The sequence below is a fragment of the Myxocyprinus asiaticus genome, chromosome 30 (assembly GCF_019703515.2).
Source record: "Myxocyprinus asiaticus isolate MX2 ecotype Aquarium Trade chromosome 30, UBuf_Myxa_2, whole genome shotgun sequence".
NCBI classification, from domain to species: domain Eukaryota; kingdom Metazoa; phylum Chordata; class Actinopteri; order Cypriniformes; family Catostomidae; genus Myxocyprinus; species Myxocyprinus asiaticus.
The window spans coordinates 29,472,375-29,485,076 of NC_059373.1; the positions used below are offsets into that span (position 1 = coordinate 29,472,375).

General features: G+C 38.9%; 1 protein-coding gene across 4 annotated transcripts in view; it reads left to right on the forward strand.

Annotated features, from left to right (window-relative positions):
* Positions 1-1,815: 1,815 nt before the first annotated feature.
* Positions 1,816-12,702, forward strand: part of LOC127421189 (uncharacterized protein KIAA1522 homolog) — a 66,871-nt gene continuing 55,984 nt past the window's right edge. For 3 of the 4 annotated variants that reach the window (XM_051664018.1, XM_051664021.1, XM_051664022.1), the window contains exons 1-2: positions 1,816-1,967; positions 5,212-5,517. In XM_051664018.1, the coding sequence (XP_051519978.1) occupies positions 5,280-5,517 (238 nt within the window). In that variant the 5' untranslated portion in view covers positions 1,816-1,967; positions 5,212-5,279. Of the gene's footprint in view, positions 1,968-2,280; positions 2,626-5,211; positions 5,518-12,702 lie in introns of those variants that run through there. The other variant, XM_051664020.1, reaches the window with a different exon arrangement.

Here is a 12,702-nt window from a genome sequence, read left to right on the forward strand (position 1 = left end):
ATATGTGTGTGTGTGTGTGTGTGTGTGTGTGTGTGTGTGGGTGGGCATGTTTAGGTGGTTTACTAGGACTTTTTTTAGGTTACAAACTGGTAATTACAAGGGTATTATGCTATAAATGTGGTTTATGAGGACATTTCTAGTGTCCCCATAATTCAAATCTCTTAAAAAACATACTAAATTATGTTTTTTGGAAAATGTAAAAATGCAGAAAGGTTTTTTTGTGAGGGTTAGGTTTAGGGGTAGGGTTAGGGGATAGAATATATAGTTTGTACAGTATAACATTCATTATGTCTTTGGAGAGTCCTCATAATGATAGCTGCACCAACATGTGTGTGTGTGTGTGTGTAGGCAGAGTCTAAATGTCAGTCATGACATAAGATAACGCTACATCTCAGATTTAGCATTGAAAAGAACTTTGTATCAATACCCCTAGTGTAGGCTACATATGTGAGTTGAAGTATTTTTATATATTTTTATATATGTAATTAGATGTAGGCAATGTTAAATATCATGTTCATATTTATACAATGGTTTTTTTTTTTTTTTAATTTGGAATGCCCAAATTCCCAGTGCACTTATAAATCCTTGTGGTCGTGTAGTGATTTGCCTCAATCTGGGTGGTGGAGGACGAATCCCAGTTGCCTCAGCATCTGAGACCATCAACCTGTGCATCTTATCATGTGGCTTGTTTAGTGTGTTGCCATGGAGACATAATGCGTGTGGAGCCACCCACTGCAGCATCTGTGCTCAACTCACCACGCACCCCACCAAGAACGAACCACATTATAACGACCATGAGGAGGTTACCCCATGTGACTCTACCCTCCCTAGCAACCAGGCCAATTCGTTGCTTAGGAGACCTGGCTGGAGTCACTCAGCACACACTGGGATTCGAACTAGCGAACTAGTGAACTCCAGGGGTGGTAGCCAGTGTATTTTACCACTGAGCTACCCAGCCCCCCTATATTTATTTATTATAGTTGTGATGTAACAGATGCTTTTATCAATAGTGTTTTAGTAATATAAAAATAATAATAATTAGTAGTTATAACATTATTATAATAATAAATATATTTTCTATACCCTAAACCTACCCCTCACTGAAACCTAAAGCATGACTGTAAAAGTAGCAGATTTAAAGCAGAAAGCATAAGTTTGTCAATTTATGTGCCTTTGAGATAAAAATGTCCTCGCAAGTCAATTTTCGGCATGTTTCACTATTTAGTGACATATAGACATTTTCAAAACATATTTTTCAAAGTATACCTAAATTATTATTATTAAAATGTATTTTAATTGAGAGAAATACATAAACTTTTTCATAGTGCTATGAAAAAAAAATGTATTTAATTATTCCTTATGAATTGGCTGTAGCTGTAAATATAGGATTTCAAAACATGTTTGTTTTTCATATGATGGACATAAATATCAGCTCACCCTTGGGCTTCGGGTGAATAGCTCAGAAGTGAAGAGATCACTGTAGCAACCTACAGGATGGTCTCTCTCCACCACCTGATAGGGACAAGTAAGAGAGTGCATGAGAAAGAGAAACAAGAGTAGACAGATAATGTTGAAAAGTGATAAGTGAAGGTAGAGAGGAGTGAAACGGTGTGTAAATAGTTTTGAGTGTGTGACAGAGAGAGAGATAAGAGAGAGAGAGAGAGAGAGAGAGAGAGAGAGAGAGAGAGAGAGAGAGAGAGAGAGAGAGAGAGAGAGAGAGAGAGGAGGGAGGGAGCATGTAATTGTGAAATAGTTGGGTGGATACACGTGTGAATTGCAGTTCCTCTCTGCACTGCACTGAATGGTGACCAGGGACTGAAGCAGACAGGAGGGGGAGGACTGGACTAACCAGCATGGAGCTCCACTCACCCAAAAAGAGCTGAATAAACAGGACGGCACAGTACTGCAGCAAAGACTAGACACATACTGAGAAAGAGGGACAAAAGGAAGCAAGAAAGGAAAGCAAGGTACCCTCTGGTGTTTTGTGCACTTGTGTAAGTAGTTATAGAAAAGAGTGTGTGTTTGTGAATTTGGAATTCTTTGAAGGTAAGATTGCGGGATAGGGTTAGTAGTTTTTAAACTATTATACTTGTATATGATTTAAATACAAATGATTTATATATATATATATATATATATATATATAAAAATAGGTCTACAGTACAATTTAGATAGCTAACATGTGTGTGTGTGTGTGTGTGTGTCTGTTTGGGTTTGTGAGTATCTCCTTACATGGGGTGGGGGGGGGGGGTGCATGAGTATTACTCATATGTTCTGTATCCAGAAGTTTTGTTGCTGATCGAATTACAGCATTGAGATGTCCAAAAGAAGTGTCTGTGTGCTCATTTTGAGCACTGAGGCAAAACAAAAGAGAGTGACAGAGAGACAGAATATATTGTTAGTTGCAGCATTTTGTGAAAACCAACTCACCACAGGACTTCAAGTTCAAGTTCAAGAGTTCAAGATCTTTATTGTCATCTGTGCTTTTTTGCACGTTGAAATTCTTATTTTGCAAACTCCTCTCAAAAAACAGGGGTAACAGGGCATAGAGTTGGCTATACGGAGTTTACTTCTGCATATTTTCTCAGAGGGAGCGGAAGTTTTCACTGCCTGCTTTTGCATGAGGTAGTGTGTTTTTTTGTTGTTGTTTTTTTTACCTCACACACTTCTACTTTTGTTTTGTCTGTCATACCTCCAGTTCTCGCACCATGACTAAGATTTGAAGGCTTAGCGAGAATAAATGTTTTCAGAGAATTAGTCTGTAGATGCTACATTTGCATGTGAATGCTGCCATAAAACAGTCTGAACAGGACTTTCAAGCCTGGAAAACTGATTACCAAAAAGTTGGAAGTTCAAGCCACGGCAGGGGTGATCCATAAGCTCCTTATAACACCATTAAGTAAAACACTTAACCCCAGGTTGTTCCAGGCCAGGGGGATTGTACTTGTAACAAGTATACTGTAAAGTGATTTTGATTTAAGTATCAGCATTATGACTACTAACTAAAAAGTAAATGACTGTGATTTTGCCAAGTAGCACATGTTCCTAGATAAAAATGCTAGTTAGTCCTGGAAAAACATTCCTACGAACCAGTCAGATTTTAAGGTTATGCTGAAAATGCATTTGCACTCAATAAATTGACATGCACAGTTATTATCAAGGTACAGCTGGACTGTGCTTAGTCAAGCTATAATGTCTCCAAGTATAACATGACATAGTGTGTGTAACAGTTTGTTAAGGCAGGACCCAAATGCAGAGTACAAACAAAGGGTTTTGTTAATACAAAAAATAAACAAAACTAAACACTAACTACCCCGTAGGGGGGAAACACAGTCCAGGGCACACAGACGGGCTGGGCTGGGGCAAAAACGAGCAGAACACAAGACTGACAGGAACCAATAGGACGAGAGAACAAGAAGAACTGGCACAGGACAGCGCATACAAGGAGACTATAAAGGGTTAGTCAACAAGTTAACAGGCAGGACAGGTGAGACAGATAAACTGATAATGGGCAAACAAGGAGGCGGGGTATGAAGCAGGACTGAGAGACACGAGGCAAAACAGAAACAAAACAAAGCCACATGCTCTCACAAAAAACAAACACCCGAATGGCACAAGCGCATATCGCCAGGACAATAAGGCAACATGTTCTCATGCCAAATGACAGACAAGACAAGAGAATGCATGGCAACACCAACAAAGCAATGCCATGCACTCTCACACTAGACAAAGCCTGAGTGTACATCGTGAAGCAAACACCAGCACAACGTGAAGATAGATCACGACCCGGATGCGCAGCGCAAAGTGAGCACACGGCAGAGAAACAACAACCTGAAACCGCTAACACTGAGACAAAAAACAAAACAACAGACACATTAAAAAGACTGTCAGGATCCAGTCACCACAAAAATCCAGACTGACAAAGTGACAGGATCCTGACAATGTGCACAACTTCAAGGCTAATTGTGGTCCTATTGACATGTATGCCTGCTGGACGAAGCCAAGTTATAATCGCATTATCTAGGTCTGTTAGTCCAATAATAATAAAAAGAAAATCTGATGGATTTCTAAAGAGTTTCCATGACATTTTAAAGACTAATTATAGTTTTAGTCTGACTGAACTTTTAAAGTGCATGCAAACTTACTGACTGAGACACTGTTGGTAGCTAGTAGGTGATCACATGATTTGCACTTTTTGCCCTCCCATTGGTGGTTGCCGCATCATGTCGCTCTGAATTTGCATAAAGTTGAACTCTGCTCAAATTTGTTGCATTGCCAACAGTCACTGTTGCTCATGTCACCTCAAACTTCCAAATCTCATTGAAAAAAAATTACTTCCAGTTGTTTGTCGCTGCAAATCAATGTTGATTGCTGAAACCCCTCCAAGGTTTTAGGTTAAGCTTAGAGTTTATTCTTTCAATATTCTTTCAACCTATCATTTCCCTCTGATTTTAGGGGTAAGTTGCAACATGATCACACTGGAAATCAACATGCTGCTTCCAAATGTTCAAGCACCCTGAAATCGACCCCATACTGCCAAAATACTGATAAGTGGCAGGTCTCAACAGACATCTTTGCATGATTTCAATCTTGATCACTTCACCACGTAGTGCTACCAATAACAGGTTGTGCTATCAACTTGCTGTATCTGAGTCATTGGTCCTGATACCACGTTACCAGGAAGTAATTTATGTTCACTTAAGCATGGAAAGAGCAACTCAGAGATCACATTTTTACTCTAAAATTACATTGTTACTCCACTGACGGTTAGATTTATGGTTGGGGTTTGGGTTAAGGAGTAGGGTTAAAATATGCATTCCTTTAGACTATATTACCTCATTTATAACTAAAAATACAACTTGCTTTTGACATCACCCTGTGGACATTTCACCTCAGCTACACTTCCAGCTTCGGCCACTGGAGGCAGTGGTTCGATTTTAGGTAAGCACAGACCGATTTCAGCAGCAGCAACTTTCGACCTCCTGGTGCAGAATTCACAGTGTCATCAGTCTGTAAGTTGATGGTTAGGTTTAAGTTTAGAGTTAAGGGTTGGGTTAGGGCTATGTTTGTTACAGCAATGTTGTTCCAGGACCAACAAAAGATCTTGATCCAATCATCAAAGGGTACTCTGTTAGCATATAACATTGTCTTATAATTGTTGATCTCCTTTTCATTATATGACATGTTCATGTCCCTCTCTTATCTCTTAAGTTGAAGCAGGTGTTTTGGGTGAGAGACAGGAGCAGTTGGGTCTGAGGTCAGTAGTTGGAGGTCTCAGGATGTCCAGGAGCAGCTCTGTGGGGGATCTAGTGCCTAGAGACATTACTGAGATCCTGGCTCTGCAGACCAGTAAGAAGAAAAGGGGCTCATCCCTGAGCCGGGCATTCAGCTGGTTCAAGGGCAGCAAACGCAAGAGGAGTCTAAGCAATAGGCAAAGCAGGACAGGAGGCCTGTGTGGACAAACAGGAGAGAGCGCTACATCCAAACAGATTCATGCAAGTAAAGAGACATTTAAAGGTGAGCAAAAACTCAGAGCTAAGCCCTTAAGTTGCTTGTCGCAACAATGCCAAAACAGATGCTGAATGTTTAAGCTATTGGAACGGGTATTTACAGGTTTGCAATCGAGAATTTCGATTAGTTGATGGTAATCAAAGATGCATGATTTTGATACTACAGATGAAAAGACATCACATGATACAATTCGATTTAAGCCAGGTTTTCTGGTGCCAGTCTGTCCAAAACTTGAACAAGGAATGTCATTCTTGTATTATTTAAACAGTTGTCACTGGGGCATTCCCTTTTCAAGCAGGATTATGCTACAATCACAAGGACATGTCTTCTCTGGAAAGGCTAATCTGTTTATTGTTGTGTTGTGTTATTGTTATTCATGACTCTCTGTTTTGGCCTTGCTCTTTGGGGCTCAACTTTTGCCTTGCAGTGATACCATGATGTAAAAGCAGAGGTATTGTTTTTGTTGTTACAATGGCATCAATCTGATTGGATGAGAATTGTGTTCTGTGGTGTTAAAGCCTGTGGTCCATATTATTCTATATTGAATTGGCTATATCTATCATCCGTTAAGAGAGGGAAATTGAAGCCTGCATGATTTCTTTGAACCATTTCTTGGTTTTCTACCAAGAGCCATAGAACTAAGGTTCTCCAATGGAAACATAGAAACTTAAAAATGTTCCTATGACACAGATACTCAACCCTACTCTTGGAGGTCCAACTTCTGAAAGAGTTAAGTTATGTTGGCCTGACCAAAGCAACATATTTTTTGGACAAACTTGGGATAGGTTTTTTTTTTCAAAGTCCATAACATGAGAACAATATTTCTGTCTCTCCTGAGCTTTCAAAATACATCCACTAAAACTCAACACAGTCCGTCAGGCTGTTCTGAATACTCCAGCAATCCACCTCGAATACCCTTGCAATCACCTGTCAACACCCTAGCAACCACCTTACAAAGCCCTTGGAACCATCTAGAACTCCCTAGCAACATCCTAACAACCACCACAACACCCTAGCAATGCCCTAGCAACACCAGAGCAACTCCCTAGCAACCACTCACAACAACCCAGCAAAATCATAACAACCACCCAGAACACCCAAGCAATATCTTTTGAAAGTTGGAGCAGGGTTGGAACAAAATTTTGCAGGAAGTTGAACCAATTCTGACACTACATTCAAAGTGTTTAGTCCCCACCTGTGTTTTAAGTGCTCTTGGTAAAGTTTTGTTTAAGAACACGCAAAGCCGTCCTTTCAGACTGTTCCTTAGCTACTCTTTAAAACATGTTGGACTACTTTTACCTGGAGGTCACCAGAAGAGCAGACGAGTTTTTTAAAAGACTTATTCCAATTCTGGATTTCTCTCTTACTGCCCCCACAAGTCTCACACTCCCTCCGTTTAACTGAAAAAGCTTGTAGACTGTGATTTGCCAGAGTCTGTGAGTTACAAGACATGTGGGACTTTAGCTGGACATACACTATGAATAACATGTCTTTCAGAGACTTCTAGTCACATATTCTCTCTTTGGACTCCATCATTTACAGCATTTTCAGGTCTTCATGATGAATACCAGGATCCAGGGGAGGAAGATGGAGTCAGAGTGTGGAAAGGTCTGAGTGATTAGAGACATGCTGCATTACTGAAACAGACAGAGAAAAGAGTGAGGCGTGATTTTTCTGTAGTTTTATTTATTTATTTATTTTGGATTACCTCCCTTTCCCACTCTTCTCCCCTCTCTCTATATAATCTATGCTTTCACACAAACAGCAGCCAGATTGGCTATTCATAACTGCACTTCTTAGGAAGCGGCCTTGCTGTTTCATGCCTACTTCTATGGCAGCATCCTAACAGAAATGGAGCATCATAAGAGAGCGATTTTGGAACGCTCTACATTACTTTTCAGTATTGAATGGATTATAAGTATATGTATCATGGAAATTTCTCTCGCTTCGTCTGCCATCTTGGATATATTTTTCCACTGAGCTCATCACGGTGTATTCTGGGATCGCCTATCAGGGGAAATATACATATGACGATACCTTAGAATTTGTCCAAACCAGATTTCTTAGGAGGCAACATAATTAAGATACTTACCTTTTGGAACAGCCTTCGCATCGGGAGCACGCCTATGATAGTCTCCACGTTTGACCAGCCCTGACCAGTAGGTGGCGATATGCACAAAGAATGTGAATCGCTAAAAAACAAAACAAATGTAGAATGTAAAAGTGAAAGTGGAGATTTATAGTGAAATAAAAATATATATACTTTTTTTATTGATCTGTTTCTCACCCACACCTATCATATGGATTCTGAAGATATGGATTTAATCACTGGAGTCTTATGGGTTACTTAAATGTTGCCATTATGTGCTTTTTGGAGCTACAAATGTCTGATCACCATTCACTTGCATTCACTTACATTATGGACCTTCAGAGCTGAGATATTCTTCTACAAATCTTTATTTGTTTTCTGCAGAAGAAAGAAAGTCATACACATCTCGGATGTCATGTGTGTGAGTAAATGATGAGAGAAGTTTCATTTTTGGGTGAACTATCCCTTTAAACCCTTAAAATTAGTTTTTTGCTGTAACCAGATGAATTCAGGTTGATTCAGTGAAGTTAAATAATATTTTGACTTGAATAAAACCAGTTAATTTAGATGTTACCACATGAAGCACATTATTTAGGTTAGCATTTTTTCTTCAGTGTTGCGCATTCTAATTGTTTGCTATGATCTTTAGTGGTTTTAGAATGTTGCTTTGCAGTTTATAGGGTGTTTCAGTGTGGTTGCTAGAGGGTTCTGGGTTGTGGGTAAGTGGTGGCTTACTGGCCCAGGTCAAAAAAGAAGTTAGGTTTAAGGGTTTGTTCAAATGAGCAATAATAATGGTGATGCTCGCCTTAAAATTTATTTTCTTATTTATTTGGGAGCAAATTATTGGTTGTGTACCAAAAGCTTATTTCTCTTTGTGAATTCTATTTTACGTTTATGAGTTTCATGTGTGATAGAGGCTGCTTCTTTGGGCCTATGCCCAAAAGACATGAGTCAGATGGACTGTCCTGATTCAGTACATTTCTGGGCTTAGAGGCTCAACATTGCAACACAAACCTCTTGCGTCACCTCTGTTTTACTGAGCTCAGCCTGTGTCCACCCCCTCCCTCCACCCAGAGTGCTCTATCAAACCCGGATGCTGTTTGAGGGATGAGATCACTGTGAATAGGATTCCCTCTAACTTTTAAAATATGGACACAGGGCTGTGTCTAACCTCAACTGAATTTAGAGAAAGCACTTGGGTGTTTCTTCACACATGAGCACCTTTGGCCCTGTGGACTTTTAGAAAATAAACTCCCTTAAAACACAATTTATTTATTTATTTTTATTTTTTGTTAATTTGTCTGCAAAAAAATGTCCAATAGTGTATACACATGTATTGCCTTAGAATACCTCTAATTTCTGAAATGCCATTAACATTTCCATTATAATGTCATTTTCACCACATCTCAAATGATGCATTGTGTTTTATAGAATTCTGTGATGGAAATGATGGTCGTTGAAACATAATTCTGCACAGTTTTGGAATAAAATGGCAGACTCCTTTATCCTGCTAGGTCTAATTTCTTTGTTAAGAATATTATTGGTTTTATAATGTAATAAATCATATTTTTATGATGGATTTAAATATTTTATAATTGAAAGTCTGGATTTGGGATGGGGTAAAACTATAAAATCAATACATTAAGGCATTTTGAAAAGTATCAAAAGCAAATTATATAAAAGTGGGACATCAAAGTGTCTGTTTTTGAAGAAACACCCATTTATTACATTTGGGACTCTTATCACAAACGTGTGGAAATGACAAATGAAGAAGTGGGCTATTGTGCTGATCTCAACTGGTTAACTTGATTGTAATGGCCAGACATCTGTTAATGATGATCTCTAAAACCAATAGGTCTATAGAGATTGATGACTTGTGATCATATTGCGAAGGGTTTAATGAAAATTGACCTCTCTGTGATCGCTCTGAAATAAAGAACATGTGAATGTTTAATGGCATTTGGAGACACTGATATACATATCCAATGCACATCACAGAAATATGAAAAAACAGAGAGACAGAATTTAGCAATGTATTGTTCCGAGCTCTTCCCTATCCACAGAACTTCAACTGCAGAATCCCTCAGAAGGCTCTGCAGATTTCCCCAGAATTTGAATGCTTGTTATTCACAAAGTCCTTGGTTGTTCATTTATTAAAGATTTTGCCTTATACCACTGCGTTGTTGAATTCTGATTGGTTGACACATGTTCCAAATGTGTTAATTTTTTTCTGTTACTGCAGAGTTCTTAGTTCGTTCCAGGATTGTTGACTGCATTACAGTTGCATATCACTTTTCCATGCACTTTCCAAATTGTTACAAAGTTATGAATTATTAAAGGGATAGTCCACCCAAAAATTAAAATTCTCTCATCATTTACTCACGCTCATGCCATCCCAGATGTGTATGACTTACTTTCTTCTGCTGAACAGAAATTAATGTTTTTTAAGAAGAACATCTCAGCTCTGTTGGTCCATATGATACAGACATTTGTAGCTCCAAAAAGCACATAAAGCAATCATAAAAGTAATCCATATGACTCCAGTGGTTAAATCCATATCTTCAGAAGCAATATGATAGGTGTAGGTGCGAAACAGATCAATATTTAAGTCCTTTTTTAAAAAAATCTTTGTGTTCTGCAGAAGAAAGAAAGTCATAAACACCTTGGATGTCATGAAGGTGAGTAAATGATGGCAGAATTTTAATTTTTGGGTGAAAAATGTTTTTTTAAACAAGACACTTAATCTGTGGCATAAAGTAATGAGGAGCATTTTAGGGAAAACATGAAACATTTCCTGAGATAAACACATTTCAGTGTTTCCCACAGGAGTTTGTGAGACTATGGTGGCTGGACCTCAGACCCTGTATTGTGGTCCGGGGGCATGCTCCCCTGGAAGAAAATTTTGTACATTTTAAAGTTCAATATGGTGCACTTTGAGAGCAAAATTAAGAGGCTAGATCTATGAAGAATGTTGTGCTCTTGTAAACAATGTTGTGCTCTAGTAGTAATTTAATCATAAACACATTGGTTGTAAAGATATGAACGGTGATGACACGGCAAAAAAGTCACACCCACAAAGCATAAACGAGATGGAGTTTAACACAGTTCACAAATGGTCAAAACACAAAATCGACTAGAGCATACATTTGAGCCAGGGCTTGACATTAAGCATTGTCATGTGCTTGTCCTCCGGACAAGTAAATTGGTCATTCACTTGTCCGAGTAAAAAAGTTACTTGTCCGGAGAGAAAAAAGGACATTTAAGTTACATGCTCAAGTAACATGTCAAAGTTTATGTTGTATATTTTTCTAAAATTATGACCGATGCCCAAACTATTAGTGTACTATGCAATCAACTCAATTCTCTGCGACAGAAATGTAAACTGCACTGGATAGGGGACGAGACTATTGTCATATGATAATTATTTTAAGTTATGTATGGTAGTCAAATAAAGGAAAGCCTCCATCGACCTCATTTACAGCAGAGATGCTCACACTTCTATGGAATGAGATCTACTTTTTCATCATGTTATTGCAGCAAGATCTACCATGTACAATAAAGTCTATACTAGTGTTGCAACGGTATGAACTGTCTCAGAAAATATCACAGATTCACGGTATCACAGTACATGGTATTACACTATTATTATTATTATTATTATTATTATTATTATTATTATTATTATCAGTTACAATGACAAGGAATGAAAACAGAAGTTTTTTTTTTTGGTTGAACAAATGCTTTATTATAATTGAAACTTGAAACCATTTTTTTAATGGAAGTATGTGTAAAAAAAACAAAAGTCTCCCTTTTGAAAATAAATAAATAAGAAAGCTGTACATCTTCCGTTTGAACAAAAGAAATTAGGAGGAAAAAAGGAGCAGGCCTTTCAAAAAGTAATCTCTCTTCAGAAATAAATAAATCAAACTGTACTTCCTTTTGAACGATATAAATGGGAGAGAAAAAAGTGCAGGACATTTTTGTTACTATTTTCCTCAGATCAGATTATCATAGCAGCATGTATTTCTTGATTTCTGTTCAGGCCATGTTATGATGAAGAAATGTAAGCATGTTGAGTTTTCAAGGGCTCAGTCTTGACCGCTGTGGTGACAGAATGTGTCCGCTTGTTTTGAACATCCTCTCTGACGGCATGCTTGTGGCAGGGATACAGAGATACTTCCTGGCCACATTTGCCTGGAGAGGCATTTCTTCAGCATGTATTTCCCACTAAGCCAGAGGGTCAGCGTCAGTGCTGATGGTAGGAAGAGATATGTACATCTTCATCTTAGGCAGCACCTTTTCATGGAAGTTTTCATTTCCAGAGGTCGCCTTGTTCTGCCTGGATGAAGTGATTCACTGTAGCAACCCAGACAGACTTTTTTCTTTCCTCTTAGTGGTGGTGATGCTGCTGCTTCCCTCTACTGTTTCATTTTCTTCCCTTTCTGCTTGAGGCTGTTCTCTGCATGGAGGCACTGCTGTTGCAAGATTCATGGCTTCTTCCACGCATGCCTTAACTGTGTCATCCAGGGTTTTACAGAAGCTTCCTTGAAATCGGGCATCCACAAAGCAGGAGATGTGCAGCACTCGTTCCACCCGCACTGTGTATCTCACTTCTAGCAAGTCTTCCCTCATTACTTGCTTCATCTGTCTGGTGAGTATGTTGTCTTCAGCTTGCTCAGTGAAAATTTCACTGTCGTTGTGCTCCAGTACTGGTGTGAGTGAGGACAGTGTGACCCGTTTCTCCGAGGCCAGGGCATCAGTGAAGTCATAGAGTGGATGAACAAACTGGTTGATATTCTCATGATTGGCAATGTCACTGTCTTTTGGCATGAGATGCCATGTACTCCTATCGCTAGCCAGTACTGCGCAGACAGCCTGTTGCTGCTCCAGGAACCTGGAGATCATCTCAAAAGTTGATCCCCACCTTGTTATCACATCATGGATTAGGGCATGCTCAGGGAGTTCCAGGTCTGCTTGTTTTTTTTTTTTGTTTTGTTTTTTTTTATCTTTTTCTTCTTCCAACTCTGAGAAAATCCCTGAATCAAGTGTCGGCATGCTCTGACAGCAGATTCCACCCTTTGGATCTTCAAGACTTTGTTAAT